General features: G+C 44.8%; 1 protein-coding gene across 3 annotated transcripts in view; it reads left to right on the plus strand.

Moving 5' to 3' along the window:
* GFRA1 (GDNF family receptor alpha 1) overlaps positions 1-18,973 on the plus strand; it is a 203,348-nt gene that overhangs the window by 48,660 nt on the left and 135,715 nt on the right. For 2 of the 3 annotated variants that reach the window (XM_033130943.1, XM_033130944.1), the window contains exon 5: positions 10,088-10,102. The exons of the other annotated variant lie outside the window; for it this stretch is intronic. In XM_033130943.1, the coding sequence (XP_032986834.1) occupies positions 10,088-10,102 (15 nt within the window). The remainder of the gene's footprint in view (positions 1-10,087; positions 10,103-18,973) is intronic. 3 annotated transcript variants of the gene reach the window in all.

Raw genomic sequence — 18,973 nt, forward strand, 5'->3', positions numbered from 1 at the left:
GATTTACAGCTGCAGAGGTTGTCTGTAAGGTGTCCTCAGCTCTGTCAGTGCTCTGCCTCTTTGAAATACCTGGCTTCATTGTTGAAGGGCCCAGCCCCGTGTGTGGTCCTGTCATGCACAGCCATAGCATGGGCTGGTGGAGACAGTGGAGCAGTTTTAGCTACTGAGCTTGTGAGTGGGTGACTTTAAAAAATGTATCGCCTTCCCGAAGAAAGACCCATGCTCTGAAAGATTGATAAGAAGGCCTATAGTTCACATTTAATTACTTGCTCTCAACGACTTCCCAAAAAATACCAGCACTTCTTACGTGATATAGAGTGTGGAGGTAATATTTGTAGGGTTTATTGTTTGTTCCTGTGATAAATATCGATCCTGTTTCCAAAGGAACAGGTATGATTAGGAGAGAATGACCAGCAGACTCTGGGATATTTCGCTCGGTTCCTCTGATTTTTCAGTTTTAGATTCCATGCAAGTACATTTTATTTATCCCAAGTGTAGTTCCCAGGGTGTCACAGATTTTGTTGATCTTAATGATATCCTGAAACGTGATTTCTCACAAGTCTCTGTCCAAATTACCTGTTTTCCATTAAGTGCCTTCTGGGTGTCAGGCACTGTGTTAAGTCTTTTCGAGCTTGACCTCTTTAATCCTCTCAACAGCCCCTGTACCTCCCCGTGTGTCAGATGGAGCTGCTGACTGAGTCGTAGGGGCATCTGACTTGTCCAGGGGCAGAGCCAGGATGACAACTCATGCGCTCTGACTCCAGAAACACGTGTCTGTCCCCTGCACTGCAGTGCCTCTTCCCCTGGCTCTTTCCCTCCTACCCCCTCTCACACCCTCCTTTTCATGAATCCTAGTTGGATGACAGCTGAACCAGGGACAGCAGCACAGTTTTTGTAGCTTAGTCATGTGTCCTTGTATGGGTCTCCATTTCCTTCCCCTCTTCTTGGAATTCTTACCTTTTCCTCTTGCCCTACATCCTTTCCCCATGTCCTTACCTTAGCTGTTGCCGTAAACCTACTGAGATAGTTGCATTTTTTAATAAAAGATAATTTATAAAGTTTTAAAAAAGTAAAGACACATCTAGCTGGTTTCTGCAGTTGGACCCCAAATCTGCAAATAATAAAGGTACAGAAAAAGTGTGGTCAGAGTGCTAGAAATATGGTGATTACGATATTAAAAATATTATGGATATGGCTCAAGTGAGCTCTCTGGGGTGTTTTGGAAGGAATGAGGCATTTTTCTTGTTCCTTTTCCCACACCTCCATCAACTGGGCCCTCACTGAGAGACAGCGTGGTCTAGTGGTTAAGAGCTTGGGCTCTGCAGCCAGACTGCTCCGATTGAAAACCGGATCACTTGCTGCCCTGGAACTTTTGGCAACTTTAGTTACCCTCACTGGGCCTGTGTTTCCTTATCTGTAAAATGGGGATAATAATGATAGATACCTTTTAGGATAATTGAGAGGATTAAGGCGATTTACATAAAATATAATACTTAAAATAGTGCCCGATATATGGAAAGCTCTGAAAACGCATTAGTTATGGTTAATATTAAAATATGCCTACTATACTCTAATATTTTACCCTGGACTCTGGGGCTACAAGGGACAACACATCCCTGGCATCATGGTGCTTGTAGCTTAGTTGGAAAGAGAGAGCGAAAATTATAAGTGGACATTACTGCACCATAAAGATGTGCAGGTTATTGGGAGTTTATCGCAGAGGTCCTAGTGAAGGATCCTGGTCACATCATCATAGAACTTGAGAACCAGACGGTACTGTAGAGCCTATCTCGTCAAGTGCTTACACGATATGCCCTTGTGTATTCAGGGGATTTATGGAGAGCCTGGCCAGAACCTGTGCCTCCTGCAACTGGGGTCAGGCCAGAGCGGACCACGTGACCAAACCTCCTCCTCCTTGAATGCCAAACTTGGCCAATTTGCCGAAACGTATTCGCTCCCAGATCATTCTAATCAGCAATGCTTGATGTTGGGGGCAGCTTTTCTGAACTCAGACTTTAATTGTCTCTGGCTCCTGGAAGCTCTCCTGATAGTGATTTGTGCCAAGCCTTCAGAATAATGATGATGACCATTGTCTTATGTTTACTTTAAAGTTGTCCATCATGGTAATGATCACCTGGCAGAGAGATTGATTCTGCTGGACATCTGTAAATACCTCGTTTGAATTTAGCAGACTGGGTAACCAGCCCTATTGAAACCTGGATCTCACAGACCTGCCCGAGAAACAGGAATGCAATGCAACTAATCAGTTGACTTGAAAATGAAGATGAAAGATCATCTTTTAGGAAGTGTGTGTTGGGTGGGGAGGGGCAAATAGAAATCGGTTCAAGAAGGCCCTGTAACCTTAAAGGTTTCAGCTGGTTTATAATTTATCTGTAATGGGAAGAATACTTTACTGCCGAGATACTATCTTGGGATAAATCTGAAATCACCAGCCGTATTGTGGATGTGTTTGTGGTTGTAGGTGAACTGCAGGGAATGACATTTTTTCCTGTGAATGTAATTTAGTGTGGATAAGATGACAAATAAGCTATATGCAATAAGAGCCCATTTGATATAATGTGTGTGATTTTGAACTTGAAACCATCATGTTTTAGAACTGGAGGGGACCTTAGAGATCATCTAGGACAAATCAGTTTTCAGCTGGAGGAACTAAATCCCTGAGAAGATGAGTGCCTTCACCTACAGTGCCAACAAGAATCCAGATATTTAGACTATTGGGTTTGGAGACTTTGTGGAGCATAGGGCTTAATAGCCATAGAATCACTGTTAGCATTTTACCAGTAGTGGTTTTATGTCATTGCTAATCAAAGCTATAACTGATTTCTTCTGGAAGATGGACCAACTCTGCAGCCCTTTGCATATGTAGATGCTAAAAATACTTTCTGTGACTCCTAATTAATACTGAATTACATAAGTTTAGGGAAATTAGAATAAAATTATTTGTCAACCTTTTCTTTCGTTTAAGTTAGTAATGTGGCTTCTTATGATTTCTCAGTTAGCTGATTTAAAAGAACTCAGAGAAAGTCATGTGTGCTGTTCTTTTCAAAGAAAAACACTAGGATTGAGTTAATATAGTTCATATCAGAGAGGTTTTAATAATGCAGTCTAAAGTATTTGTACATGAATTCATTAAGCCCAAATTAGTCTTATTATAATTACTCAAAAAGTAATTCAATTGAAGAGGAAACGTTTTAAATGGATATAAAATACAGTTATCTGGGAAGCCATACTGTTCTACTTTATCAGCTCCATAAAGTACTCGCAGATTTGAACATAACTTTCACAGTATACAGAATGCAATCATAAAAAGTGTTATTCCTAAAGCTACTTTTGTATGTTTTTTTCAGTAGTTAAGAGCGTTACCCCTCTGTGCTACGAATGAGATATACTAGGGATGGAATGTCATAAAAATGTTAGGGACTTATTAGCTCACGTCCCTTGCACTGCCTTCCCACGTCAGTGCAGGCTGATGGGTTATAAGCAGATGGCCTAAAATTGATGTTGGTAACACGTTACCTAGAAAATGTAGCAGGATGATACCTCAGGGCTTTAAAAAGTTTTTTTTTTCCTGACAAATGAAAGACATTTACTGAATGCCATGTGCCTTCAGAGGTATGGCAATGACAGGCAAAGTATTGGTCTTCATTTTCTAACCTGATGAAAGGTGGAGGGGAGGCCAGGAGCCAGGAAAATGATAGAACTTTCCCCGGCCTGCATCCAAAACAAGAGAAGTAAAAGGAGAGAGAGAGATATAAGGCCTCCCCGCATTAAAGAATGGGTTTGTTGTTGGCATCGAGGGCTGGAACTGGAGTCCTTCACCGAGACTCCCAGGGCTTTGTTCAGTTTGCGCTGCCTGAGTATTCCTGCGGGAAGCAGGAGGGGCATGGAGGTTGGCTGTCTGAGCTGTCTGGCTATGGAGACACAGGAAACTAATCACAGCCCCCGTGTGTGGTGCCATGGAGGCCACATAGGGACTCTGGAGGAGCCCTTGACTCTGGCTGTGCTCCAAGAGAGCGCAGACCTACACCCGGACAGGAAGGGGCTCCATTTAAGTGGTTTGTTGTGTTCAAACTTTAATTTATTTAATGAAGTAGCAGAATCTTTTCTCAGACAAATTCTTCATAGAACTGTACGAAATAGAGGTTTTCAATTCAGCTACCCCCATGCAGTCCCTACCTCTTTTGAACCCTAGGCTTCCAGGCAGCATGACTTGAAACACTGATCAAAGCGCAGGGCAGGCTCTTTACATGGTGGCCGTGAGAAATAATGACAGGTCCAGAGGAGACAGGCAACGTCAGAAGAGTGAGTGGTGCCGAAAATAAAGGCTGGGCCCTGGGTTTCTGGAACTTCTAATCACAATCCCTTAGATCATTGATGTTTGAAGGTAGGATGTCATTGGGCCTCTGATCTCAAAGACGAAAAATAATTCATTCATAAGATACTATTTGAGAATTGCCTTTGAGTTTCTTAATGGCACATAGTTACATGGTAACAAGAAGAAATGAAAACGATCATTTTATTTTAATGGATTTCCTCTTATGATACATTTACAGCCCTATAGAAAGTCACAAAGGTTTTTCAAATAGTGGGCAATCCATACATGTTTGTTGACTAATAATGCTACAATTCAAGGAAGGCTTTGTGAGGAGTAGTCACTGTGCACTCTTCTATGCATTGCCTCGTTTAATCTCCATCGCCATTTATGAGGTAACACTAAAGGTAGCTATTATTATCTGCATGTTGCTGATGAGAAAAGCAAGTCTTGGGGATGGTCAGTCATTTGTCCAAGATCGCACAGCCGGACATGGGACAAGCTCTGACTTTCGGACCTGAGCTCGGCTACCCTGTTCTACTGCTTATTAGAAAAATAACATTAACTTTCATTTATTGACCATACACCATAAACCAGCCATCAGGGGCTAAATGAGGGCTTTACGTATATGATCTTGGTTGTCCTCATGAATTCTGAAAGATAAGTTATATTATCTCCATTCTATAAATGAAAAAACTGAGACTCAGAGGGGTTACATAGCTAATCCAAGATGGCTAGGACGGTGGACTGGCAAGGATCTGAGCCCAGTCTGTATGGATTAAATCATCTGCCTTGATCCTCAGGATATCCCTATGGTAGGGAAAAAGCTTAGCTCTACCATCCCCGTTTTATAGGGAAAAACATAGGCTGCAAGAGGTTTCACCCCCAGCTTTCCACCTCTTGAGTAGTTGGGACCCAATCGTAGGTCGGCTGTGGAATCCGATGGCCACAATCGTGTAGTGACGTGGCACCAGATCGTACTGGGGAGAGAGGGGTTAACCCTGCCCTCCTTGGGAAGCCCACCTGCCATTTTTGGACCTAGGTTTTGTCAGTTCGAAACAGAACTACTCTGGAGCGGTGCGTTTCACAAGAGAGGAGGCCCCACTTTTCAACATAGAAAAGGAAGAATGCACTTCATTCACAGAGATTGGTAGCACACAAAATCACAGACTGAATTCCAGTTACTCGCTGTATCTATGTATAGAGTTTGCTGGGTTTTGAAATTGGGCAAGGAAGCAGCCTCGCCCAGCTTCAAATTGACTTTGGTTAATGGCGACCGTGACCCTATTCAAGGAAGCAGCGTTCATTCCAGCTGTTCCCTACATCTCTCCCTTTGCCCTTGGTTAGTTGGGTCCCAGTAAAATTTACAGTCCTTTACTGTAAAAGCACTTGTACTTGAAAGAGAATTTTCTTTCTGTAGCTCAAACCACAGGAGGACTCACAAGACAGCTGTCTCCCCAGGTGAGACTTTTTAAATGGGAGTTAAGTGCATGCATTTTCAAGAAACTAAACTCCCCTCATATATAATTTAACCTAGAAAAGAAAGCAAAATTGAGAGAGCCGTAGGATGACATTGTTTGAGAACTAGTAGCTTTATTTCCCTCAGTCTTATGGAAGTCATGCTTGCTTTCACTGGTTGGCATATCCTGAATGCTGTGGGGTGTGGGCTAAGTGTGATACTGTAATAAGAGTGAGTGCGTCTCTAACCATAGTTATGGACTGTGGATTGAAATAGTAAATTATTCTTAGCAGCCTGAATGGGCAATAAGACTGCCATCCAGTTCTGCTCATAAAACAAAGCAATAGATAAATAAAGGAGAGCCAACTCACTTAACCTGCGTGACTCTGTGCACTGCTAATTATTAACCCCGGGCACAAGAGAGGGCTTCACCCAGAGTGTAGTTAAATCATTTTTAATAGAGGTAAACACTGGCCATGTGGATGCACAGCACTCAGGAAAGTTTTTAATTAGCAACGTTTAGGAATCACCCGGCCTAATTGCCATAAGTTATTAATAATAATAAATAATCGAGTCTTTTTATGGCCCCTGTCTCTGGAGGACTCAGTGCATTAAAGATCTTTGGGGTGTGAATCTCTCAATAGCTTTGGGGGAGGAGAGCAAGTATTCCTCACTGAAGAAACTGGACATTGAGTCGTATCTGAGTTCCTTCTTTCTTATTTTCTTCTTCCCACATCTGAGTCACCGACTTATACATGGCTTTTCATCTATCTATAGGACCAGAATGGCTCCAGGGGGTGGGGGTGGGGCTGGAGAACAGGCTTTCTTTGTTACCATGAAGGACTGGGGTTTGAGGCTCTCTCCCTTCGGAAGTGAGTAAGAGCAGAGCTTTGTCTGAAAGAGTTCATTTCCTCCTAAGTGTCCCTGGAGTCCTTTGGGCTCAATCTGACTGTGGTGTGTGGGCACTGGAAGATCCCAACTCTGCACTTGTGTGACTTCCAGCTCCTGGGAGAGCAGAAAAGATGGCACGGAGTCTTATTCACAGAGTGATTCTCCTCAACAGCTGACGGGAAATCGTGTCAATTATCTAACTTAACCTTCCCAACACCAGTGTTGTGGATATTAAAAAATATCTGCAGGTCATCAACACGGACATGCAAGCCCAGGGAGTATAAGTGATTGACTCCCAAATAATGTTTAGTGGTTGGTTAGACTGAAAGACTATCACACTCAAATTTGAGGCCCTTTGATTTTATAGGGACCTGTCCCTACAGTTTGGGAGATGGGGGTGGTGGATGTGAACACCAGCACAGAAGATGGTAAGGGTATTTCTGTGGCTAATGTCGTCTGAGGTCCACAGTTTGCGGGCAGGGGTAAAATGTAGTCAGACAGCACAGAATTTACCTTCTTCTCACTTTCTGTTCTTCTGGCTATGAGTCATTTGAACCTGAGCCTGGATGGCTGTTTCAGTCCGGAAAAGTGAAGTGTTAAAGAAGGTACCCAAGTCACTATTATACAGAGGAAAGGGCTAAGTAATTCTAAGAACAGAGCGATGTATGCCACCGACTACAAAAGACACAAATTTTGAGTGTAAATTACAAGGTAACGCATGAGCAAAATTATTGCAATATTTATACTAGTGTTGATTAAAATTTTCATTTGAGTATAAAGGTGCAAAACGTAAATGAAGCTGTAAAGGGGTTCTTTTAAAAATCTAAAACAGCTTGTGCGAAAATCAAGAGTATCTTTTGGAATAGAAGATACGAATGCACAGTACTCTATGAAAATTTGTCTGCTAAGGCATGAAATACACAGTGGGATTGGAAGGAATAAGGTTGCTGAAGCCCTCCCTGAATTTGCCCCCTCCCTGCCCACTGATACTCTGCAGCGATCTGTACTGAATTTTGAAGGAAGTGCTCCCTGTCAGAAGCCATGGAGAGGAGGTTGAGTATTCTGGACGGATGTCGAGATTGGATCCGTATTTGAAAGACTAATCTTATTTCAGTGATGTTTTCAAGGTTGGAAATTTTTGTCTGTATTCATTAGAGGAGAATGATAAATCTCTAATTTGTACTTTGCTAATAATAGGGATGAGCTTTTGTGCTTCATTAAGGTTAAATGAATCTCATGCGGTCCTGGCTCAGCCTTTAACTCCATGTATGGCCTTGGGAAGAATCTCTTACATCTCTAGGACTCAGTTTCCTCATGTGTAAAATGAGGGGTTTAGGCCAGACGAGTGCTAAAGCCGACCAGCCCTTCTCCCTTCCCTCCTTTGTGGGAGCATACCAGGCCAGCCAGTTAGGACCCATAAAAGTGATTAAGACACCTAGCTCGTGTCCTCGGGAGCTCAGGGTCTACATAAATAACTAATTATAATAGGAGCTATAATTGCAACGTGCACAAATTACTCTAGGAGCACAGAGGCGGAAACAGTGACTTCCGTCTCCGTGGGGATAGGCTCTGAGGCGCCGCGCGGTGGCTGTGATATTTGAAGGCTGAGGACGAGGGCCTCTTCCAGGTGCCCAGGCTGGTCAGAGGGGGCGCAGTTCAGACTCAATGTTGCAGGCAGCAAATGCAGGTGACAGTGGTATATTTAGAGAGCTGCGCACAGCCCTTCCCACAGTCTCTTGACAGTGTCAGGGCATGGGAGGTGAGTGACATTCCACACACTGCTGTGTCAGAATTTGTACTAACTGCTGAAGTTAGAGAATAACGTATAGCATGTATAAATTAGGGCAGAGTTAACGTTGTCCTGTAATGGTGCCAATATGGGCCGCGTCCATCCCAGTTGGCTTTCGTGAGTGTGAGAGACAGGGTGGTGTTTTAGCCAGTTCCCCGGGAATTGCGAGTTGAGTCTGTAACCTGTCTTATCAGTGGCCTGGGTGTGCCTTTGGGAGCATGTGTATTACCTGTGGGCAAGACATGCCTCATAGGGATCTCATGTGCCCCTTTGAAATGAAAACTGCTTCTGCAGGTGTTCTGTTCTTGCAGTCTGTTTCACTCACCAGGGGCACGTTTCATCTACATCAGTCATGGCCCCTTGGCTCTTTGTGACCTCGTGGGAGCTGATGGCTTAGTTGATGAATGACAGCAGATTTGGTTGCTGATGATATCGTTCTTATTTATAATTTGTAAGATGAAAACAATTTGTGTTTTAAAACTCAGATTGTAATTGTAAGGCCTGTTCATTGTTATAAATTAGAATAATGTAGAAATGCTGATGTTAAATTTAAAAACGATGATATAATCCCACGGTGGAATATAATACAGCAGTGAAGAATGAAATGACCTGCCACATGCTACAGCATGGGCGACTCCCTTTACCACTAGGGAGCAAAGAAGGCAGACAGGAAAAATTCATACTGTGTCAGTCCATTTCTACAAAGTTCAAAACTAGTCAAAACAAATGTAAGGTGTTAGAAGTCAATGCTAGTGGTTCCCCTTATGGGGGTGTAAGGGACCGGTTGTTCATTTATGCGTTTTGCTAGGTGTGTGGGTCCCAGAGCCAGACCAAGGGCTGGGCATGTAGTAGCCTCTCAAAGACACGTTGAAACAACAACAACAACAACAACATTTGACCTTTTAACCGACTTTGACCTAGGACTTAATATGAAGACGTGATGTTATTAGTTGTGAGTTAGGATGTGGAGAATTTATACCAATGTTTTGTTACATGATTTAAGCATGGAATTTTAGTATTTTCATACACCCTTCCTCTAGTCATCCTCTTGTGTGACCTTGTTGTGATTTCTAAACTGGTCAGGCAGCTTAGTAGTGGGTCAGAAGATGGTTTATGGAATCCGACAGATTTGGGTGCACTCCTGAGCCCATTATTTACTGCTCTGTGGCTTTGGATGAGTTACTCCGCCTTCCGTTTCTCCATCTATAAAATGAGAATGATCGCACAACCTACTTTATAGGGTTGTTGTGTTAACAACAACAACCAAATTTCCTGCGTTTACTATGTCTTGCGCAGTGTTCTGAGCCTTTAAACCATAGGGCGTAATTTGTTTAATCGTTCCAATACTCCTATCTCTGTGTGGTTTAGGGCATGTCGGCCACAGAGTGAAGAAGCATCAAGCCAGGATTTAAACGCAGACAGTTAGTTTCATCCCAGAGCCCGAGACCTTAACCACGGCCTCTGAGTTGAAGGAACTGTTGTGTGAAGAGCGCTTCGCCAAGTCAGCGTACGTTAGCTATGATGATCATCAGTGTCATTTTCAACATTTGTATTAATATTTTTTTCTCCTTTCTCTCTTCCCCACTCTGCCCTTGGTTTTCCTCCTTCCTGGCAGATGTTTTCCAGCAAGGTAAGTTCACTGCCTCCTATCCGCTTTTCCATGGGCTGAGCTCTTTTGGGAACAAGTATATATCGTCTGTGAACAGAGGGTCGTGGGACTTCTCATCGTCTGTGGACGTGTCATGGGGGGTGGGCTTTAGGAGGCACCATGAGGACAATGGCCTGAGGTGACCTGAAGTGCCTTCCAGCCTCTGCTTCCTCCTCTGGACCGTTTTCAGGGGTAAGGTGGGAACTGGACAGGTGGGTCAGGGACACGGGGGAGGGGTTCCTGGCTGCACTCGCGTCATGGGGCAGGGATGCCGTCGGACTTGTGAGACTGGCGAGGGGCAGGTGTCTCTGGAGGGGTGAGTCGGGAGGCCCTGTCCCTTAGGGCTTCTGCCTCAGGACCAGCTACCGCTTGGTTCGGCCTCCATCTGCCAGCTCCACATGGGCATTTCTTTGCCAAACAAATGCTGTCCTGGAGGTTTGGGCAAGACCGTGGCTGGCTGGTCTCTTTGTGTCCTTCCTCACAACCCCTTCAGCTGAGCCTGTGACAGAGACAGGACCCGGCCAGGAGGTGCCTGTTTGCCAGCCCATGTCATGTGTTCCAGGGAGCTGGAGACTGAAAGCCTAACCTCGGACTTTGTGTTCTGGCTCTTGGTTTAGTCCCACTTAGGATGCACAGCCACCATGCTCTAGGAGACGCATGGGCATGAGTTTGTTGAACCTGCTAGACATACATTAAAGGGAAGCAGCCTCTTTCTCTCTCTCTTTTTTAATCACAGTCTGAAACTAATGGGTGAAGTGGCAGGGAGTAACTGTTTGTATTCAAGCTGGGAAGTATGTTTGTAGCACAGTCTGCTTCAGTCTTTCTTAAATCCAAGTCTGGCTCAGGATAAGAGACTGGTGTAAAAATACATCCATGCATTCCATAAATAGCTTCCAGATAATCGTAAAGGCCTGATATTTTCACAACTATTATTTCAGCCCCAACATGCAGCGCGTGTTGTGGAGAATGTCTGCCTGCCCTCTCTGATAAAAGCATTGTTGTGGGTATCAGTGAGGGGACTGTGGTCTTGTCTTTTAAGACTCTGGAGTCATAGACCTACTTCTATAAATAATTCATAAATCCCAACGAGCTACAAGTAATAAGTTCCATTTGGCTAGAGACTAAGAGATGAGTGAAATTGAAAAGGTGCCACGAATGTTCACGTACTAGAAGTGCTGCTGTCAGGGCCCCTGGTTGCCGTGTGTCTTCTTCCTTGACAAATTGGGGGTTCGGTGGGGTGCTGTGGGAGGAGAGCGTGTTTTATCCGTGAACTAGAATAAAAGCACTACCCGACACTGAATTGCATTTCTCCTTTTTGAGAAACAGAACACTTGAGTTTGAAACATCTTTCTGGAGCACAGGGGGTTTCCTGGTTGTTGTCATCAGTATAAAAAAATGGCTTGTCAGACCGCCAATGTCACATTTGCCTCCTTTTTAAATCAGTCATGCCTTTTGACTGATGGCGTTTGCCTGTCAGTAACAGTGATATGCAGAGCAAAAGTTATAATCATCTGCAAATCAATGGCTATCGAGACTTAATAGCATCTTCCAGAGACGGAAGCTGCTTGCTACCCATTGCCTTGTGTGACGGTGGGTGGCAGTTCCCTTGTAAGATATTCCTAGGATTTCAAATGGAGAGAACTGAACTGGCTTTTGTGAATTATTTACGTGGCACTGGCCCTTTAGGACCATTTCATATGGAGAGACATTCTTTGAAATGATGGTGAAGACCTTGCCAGCTGGTACCCCCTCCTTACCTTTGCTTCTGGCCATGCTGCCTGTGAAATTAATGCTCAGTAAAATGTGACAGTAAAAAGATACCAGTGACAGTCGCATCGGACGAAGACAAAAGGTTCGGTGTCTTACAGGCAGAATCTATACAACAGGATTCCACAATAGCTTTTGTGCTTGAAACTCTGTTCCAGAATTTCACTTGAAACCTGGGGGCTAAGCATTGTGCTAGAAATAAACAATCAGAACACGATGGGGCTTCAGATGAACAGAAGCCACGGGGTCGTCTCTGAAGTCCATCCACACAGGGCAACTCTGAGTGGCTCTGGCCCCCTGACCACACCGGGGGCACCCAGGCCCTGCTGGCTTTGGCTTGTCCCAGGAGTCCTGGGACATTGGGGAAGATGCTGCTTTGCACATGTGTGCTCCCGGCGGGGAGTGAGTGAGGCCTCTTTGCCCAGAAGAGTCCCTGCATGTTTGGGCTGCTGTGCACCAAGGCAGGCAGGAGAGGGAAAGTGACAGGCTTGCAAGGTGACAACATCAGACATTCTCAGAGGAAACCCAAGTTATTTCCTCTGGATTACATTACCTTTTATTTCACTACAGATCAATCTTGTTATAGTAGGTGACAGCCCAGCAGCTACTGCTGGGCCTTTCTCGGCTGCATCCATGGTGTGTGCTCATGGGAGCGTGTTTCTACCCTGCTCCTGTGCCATTTTATCGCTTTTTTTGGTTCTTTCATCTGTAAATGCCACTTGCTATGGCTGTTAGATCACAGGGCATGAGGACTGTCAAGGACCAGTGGGCCCACAGCTGGGGCCTTCCATATGTACGAGTTCCGGGACCACGGGGCCATGTTTCCTTAATTGGCCCCCGTTCCCTGTTGTTCCCAGAGCTCTGAGCCATTGGCTGGCTCTCAGAAATTCCATAGTGCCATCAAATTGCTCTTCACAATATCAAATGCAATTGAAAATACTCTAGGTGCACACGTGTCTAGAATCTCAAGGTTTAGAGCACTTGTATACCAATCCTTTAATAATGAAGTCAGGAACACACACACACACACACACACACACACACACACACACACACACACACACCCTCATTTGAAGTTACTGAAGCACCTTTTGAATGCTCATCCATTGGCTCAACCTTGCTTCTGAAATCGAACAGAAACCGAGTAAGCGGCCTGGAAATCAAGCGATACCACTCAGCAGGGTGTTTGAAAACACAAATGGGCTCAGTATAAAGATGTCACCACTGAGTTAATTCTCTGTGCTGTGCACTGAAGTCCCTTACAGACTCTCAGCTGAAGAGGCATCGTCTTTCCCCCTCCTCTGTTCTCACCTGGAGCTGGGATCTTGTTGTTGGAGAGAATTTTCTTCCAGCTCAAGTACTTTTTGATATCTCTCAAACGTAGTGCACTTGTTTGTTTTGCAACTGGTAACGATGCGCCTGGCACATTCTAGGCCTTGAGGATAAGGGAATGGACAAAACAGCAAAGGCCCTTGTTTTCATGGACCTGAACGGTCTAGCTAGGGGCACATCGGTGCCAAGCATGCAAACCAGTCAATTCTGAGAGGGATACCTGCAGAGAAGACAGTATCACAGGGAGGTGTGCTGGTGGCGAGGAGGGCCACTTTCGATGGGGTGGTCAGAAGACGACAAGGGGCAGCTGTTGAAGGATGTGGCGGAGCGCCATGGGGACTTGCAAAGGAGAAACCCTTTAGGGAGAAACAGCTCCCTGCTCGAGGATCAGAAGGAAGCTGGTGTGGCTGGAGCTCGTGAGCGAAGGGGAGACTCGTGTGAGTTAAACCAGGAGAGGAGGACGGGACAGTTTGGGGATCGGAGGAAGGAAGTCAGTGGGGGATTGTAAGCAGAAGCGTTGCCTGGTCTGATTTCCATTACCGATCGCCTAGCTGGCTGCTGTGAAAATGCTCGGGAATAGGGTTTGAGAAGTTATGCCAGGACCAGGGCTGAGTGCTGAGAGGGCTCCGGCAGGTCTGACATGGGGCCCTGTCTGGAGGCCCTAATGGCTCCCCTTAGTGGGTCTGTGTGGTCATGGGCAGTGGGACGTGGCGACCCCACTGCCAGCAGCTCGCCTCTGCTGACGGCCACACTTCCTGTGGGGGGGCTCATGCCTCCGACTCATGCCTCCTCTCCTTAAGGCTGGCAAGTTATGCTCATCAATGGCCTCACTGAAATATTTCTATGTGTGTCTTTAGATTTTAAAAAGCCACTTTTCTCCAACACATATACACATTTGCATCCTATGTATTACACATTGATATCTGTGTATATTAAGATGCTTAGGAGAGCTCAGTTTGGCTCCCAGCAGGGTTGCTCCCTTTGTGGGGAACTTAGATCAGTTGCTTCGCCCTCTAGCCTCAGTTTTCCCATCTGTAAAATGAGAGTTGGGGAGATCCCTGACCCCAATTGGGCTCCTGCTCGTGCTCTATCTTGAGATGTTTTAAGTGGATTTGCGTTAAAGACAGTATAGAAATAGCCTCTGCTACAGGTTTTGACTGTTCTCTAGAGAACCTGGGTGAAAGAGAGGCTTCCCTAGGGACTGAGAATTAAGGATAAAAGAACTGTTTCAGAAGTGTAACCAACTCACGTGGCCATTTTGAAGCACCAGTTTGTTCCCACATGGATTAATAGTGGAATTCACAATGGATGGCACTGTTTTTACCCATTTGAAGAGAGCAATCAATCATAGTTTGGTTTCTGGCAGCCCAGCCAAGCCTGTTAATTGTTGGGGTGGCTCGTGGTGACAGGGACATTGTCATTCATCACGTGCTTGACTTAAGTTCTTCTACATATTTCAAACTTATTGGCCAAACTGCTGGATGTTCGGTTTTCCCAACCACTTCCGAAAACCCATCTATTATAAAGCCCTGACCTTTCAGCCATGAATTATGGTCCCTCTGGTAATGTTATACATTATGAAATACTGTTTTCTTCCTAAGTGTGGGATTGGCGTCAATAAATTAAATCTGTTGTTACCATTTCCAGATAAAAATTCCAACTTGTCATATGATGTTAACTAGTAAATGAGAAAAATGCGTTCACGTTTTCGGTGGTGGAAAGTGTTTGGTTCCCTGGTCACATTTCCTATATGCTAATATTTACTGTATATGTATATCATCCCCCTTTCTATCCAGAATCAGTAGAATATTCTGAGTCATGTAGGAAACACATCCGTCTTTCCAGCACACACTGAACAACATTACCATTTAATTTTACCTAGATTCACTTTGTGTGTGTGTGTGTATGATGTATGAGGAAAACGATAACCACATTTAAATAATCACATTCTCTGAGATGCTTCATCACATTCCTTGTGGGCTGGCCGGGCAGCCTGTTCCTTGCCAGGTGACCTTGGGTTGGGTTTCTCGTTGTAGCTGATTCACTGTGCTCGCTGCCATCACAAGGCGTGAGATTGGGGTGAGGTTTCAGAGCCTCTCCTCCCAGTAACTTGAGTTTCAAAATTGCCACATCAGCAAAGGGGGAAACTTTTAGATTCTTTTTCTGAGATGGTTGATAATGAGAAGAGCAGTTTGTCGTCTTAAAACTTTATTTTATTGGGGTGATGATGATGATGGTAATGCCAACATTTTTATACCTCCTGTATTCCAGGTATTGGGAGAGGTGCTTTACACACATTGTCTCTTTGAATCTGCCTCCAGATTTTTATGAAGTAGGTATTCTAACCAATAATCCCACTTTGCAGAGGAGAAAACTGAGGCACAGAGTGGAATCAACACAGTGATGGTTGTATAACTAGAGAGTGGTAGAGCCAGGATTTTTTCGTTTTTTAGTTGAGACTTAATTTTATGGAATGGTTGTAGATTTTCAGAAAAATTGTGAAGACCGTATAGAGAATTCCCATATAGCCCACACCCCGTTTCCTCTATTATTCATCTTACACTAGTGTGGTACATTTGTTATAATCAATGACCCGACATTGATCCATTATTATTAGCTCAAGTCCATAGCTTACTCAGATTCCTTTAGTTTTTACCTACTGTCCCTTTTCTTTTCTGGGATCCCATCCAGGATATCACATTACATTTAGTTGTCATGTCTCCTTAGGCTCCTTTCGGCTGTGACAGTTTCAAAGACCTCCCTTGTTTTTGAAGACCTTTACATTTGCCTAATACATTGTAGGATGCCTCTGTCTTGAAATTTGTCTGATGTTTTTCCGCATGATTAGACGAAGGTTATGGGTTTTGGGAAGATCACGGAGGTGAAGTGCCCTTTGTACCACATCATATCAAAGTCACCTATAAACGTGACCTATGGCTATTGATGTGGATCGTCACCACTTGGCCGAAGTAGTGTTTGTCAGGTTTCTCCACTGCACCTACTGTATTCTCTTCCTCCTTTCCATACTGTACTCTTTCCAGGAAATCCATGTAAAGCCCACTCTGGAGTGGGGACAGTATCTATATAAATTATTCTTCTGCGTGGGAGATTTGGCTCTTAGCCCTCATTTATTAATGTAGTCAATCATTTAATTAGTTCAACATCGTATCATGGATATTTATGTCATACGTTGGGTTATAATGCAGTCTAGTTTTATTTATTTTTTTGCTTTGGCCACTCGAGCTGTTTTCCAGCTTTGCCCATTGGGAGCTTTTCAAGTTGGCTCTTTATGTCCATTTGTATATCTCTTTCATTCTTTTGGAGCACTTCTGTAGTATTTACTGATACTGTAAGATGCTCCAGGGTCATCTGATGTATTCCCCACCTCTGTCCAAGATTCAGCCATTTCTCCAAGGAGTCCTGGTTCCTCTTATTGGAGAATGATATTAGAAACCAACATCTGGGTGCTGGACGTGCTTGTGCTACTGGAGTGTCATTTATTTTAAGTCCTCTCAGCTGACACAGCAAAGAAATACATCTATGTACCTTAACCAGTGTGTATAGCACATACCTATAACTATTTCTATGTTTTACGAGGTGCGTCTATCGTAAGCATGAGGTTTTACTGACGTCTCTAACTCTTATCCATTACCACATGGATCACGCTAGCCTCCTCCCCCTGCTTACCTATACATTCCCGCTCCCAAGATGAGATACCCGTTTCAGGATTTTGAACCCAAGTGGTCTGGCGTTAGGTACTGCAATATGCTCACCTGACTTTTGACAGCAATGTGCTATCTAGGGGCTTTTGTCTGCTGCTGGAGGGACAATCACAGATCCTTGCCTTTCTCAAGGGCCAACATGACTGCCCAGGTTCAGAGGGGTGAGTTTATTTGGGCACCTGTCTTGGTCAGTTCAGGCTGCTATGACAAAATCCCATAAACTGTGGGGGCTCAAGCAACAAACATTTATTTCTCATGGTTCTGGAGGCTGGAAGTCCTAGATAAGGGTGTTGGCAGATTTGGTATCTGCTGAGAACCCGCTCCCAGGTTCATAGATAGCTTTCTTCTTGATCTGTCCTCACAGGGCAAAAGAGGGAAAGAGGTCTTTGGGGTCCCTTTTGGAAGGACACTGATCCCGTTCATTAAGATTCTACTCTCATGACGTAGACATGTCCCAAAGGTTCCACCTCCTGACGTCATCATCACTTTGGTGTTTGGGATTTCAATGTATGAATTGGGGGGGCGGGCACAAACATTCAGTCCATTATAGTGCCCCTCTCTGTCCATTACAGGACCAGACCCAGGCTTGCACCAGACCCAGGCTTGCCCTGTGACTTCTTAGCCAATCCTAGGTCGCATGCTTCTAAGTGGGTTTGCTTTATCTACAGCAGAAGCTGATTGCATAGTGCCTTGTTTCTGAGCTAAGACATTGCACTTTCTCCCATAGCCTGGGCAGGCCAGGGACAAAACAACTCATCTGTTCGTAATATTCTAGCTGGTGAGTGCTTAGCGTGCCCTGCACCTTCCTTAGATTGATTGTTGCTCACTGGGGTCCACGATAGACCCATTCTTTAAGTCACTGAGTTGGTCCTGAGACGGATTATGAGGGTGTGAGAGATTCCTGCTTTGGCAGGAGGGTTCATGGGAGGTTGAGCATGTTGATTCTTTGGCACCCACCAGCCAATCTCCCCCAGCTTCCTCTGACACTTCGTCCCATTTGCCTGGGCTGGTGCACTGTCCCTTCCAGGCAGAAGAGATGTTCTCATGAGGGTACCTGCTTGTGATGACTGAATTCATCAGCCAGCTGATGGGGATGCCCGTAGAGACAGGTGGTACCCATTTGCCAATATCCTCTGCTCCCTCTGGTGCACCTGGTCCCCTCCAGCCCAGCAGTCAGGGAGTGGGGACTCTTGAGCCTGGCTTGCTGGAAGCCACAGAACATTACAAACTGTACTTGATTCATTCAGATTTTTTGTTCATAGCTAAAGCAATCTTTTGGGAAGCATTTTGTGAGTTGATAGAAATGTGTTTTTTGTACTTGATATTGAGTTCGATGATGTGTTCCCAGGCTGATGACTTGTTGACAAGCAGCTTCTCTTAGGGGACACTACGCCAGACCGCCTCAAGCCATGCCCATTTTCATTTCTGGCACCCCTCCCCCATCTTGTCCCATTCATCACCATAAGACTCTGTCAGATTGATCCCTATTCTTCAAAATACTTGTCCACACCTCTGTGCCTTTGGATCTGTTGATTGCTCTATTTGCAATGCTTTCTCCTCTTTTCAGCAACCTTTGTACCGTTCCGTACCCCACCCTCAGAAAAGTACCCAGGTTCTGCCATCACGGTGACTGGCCCAGGGCTGGATGCTGTGGGTCTTCAGCCTGACACTGTGCCTCCAATGTATGTGAGAAGTGGACTCTCATTTTCACGTGGTTCTCTAATGTCTTGGTATTACAATATTCACAACCATCGTGACAACATTTTACCTTGAAATCATTGAGAAAGTGCCACCCGAAACCCCTCTTAGACATGTATGCCTCTCCTCCCGCTTTGTCTTCAAATCTCAGCTTAAGTCCTCTCTGCTAGGTTGTGCCTACTCATCCCCACCCGGTCAGGTGGGGAATCCTGCCTTCCACTCTGGAGCTGCGTGTTGCCTTCTCATGCCTCTGTCAGCACTTCTCTCACACTGTTGTAGTGATAGTTTAATCATCTGTTTTCCCACCCCAGATGGAGCTCCTAGAAAGAAGGGA

Source organism: Rhinolophus ferrumequinum, chromosome 16, assembly GCF_004115265.2.
Source record: "Rhinolophus ferrumequinum isolate MPI-CBG mRhiFer1 chromosome 16, mRhiFer1_v1.p, whole genome shotgun sequence".
Classification (NCBI taxonomy): domain Eukaryota; kingdom Metazoa; phylum Chordata; class Mammalia; order Chiroptera; family Rhinolophidae; genus Rhinolophus; species Rhinolophus ferrumequinum.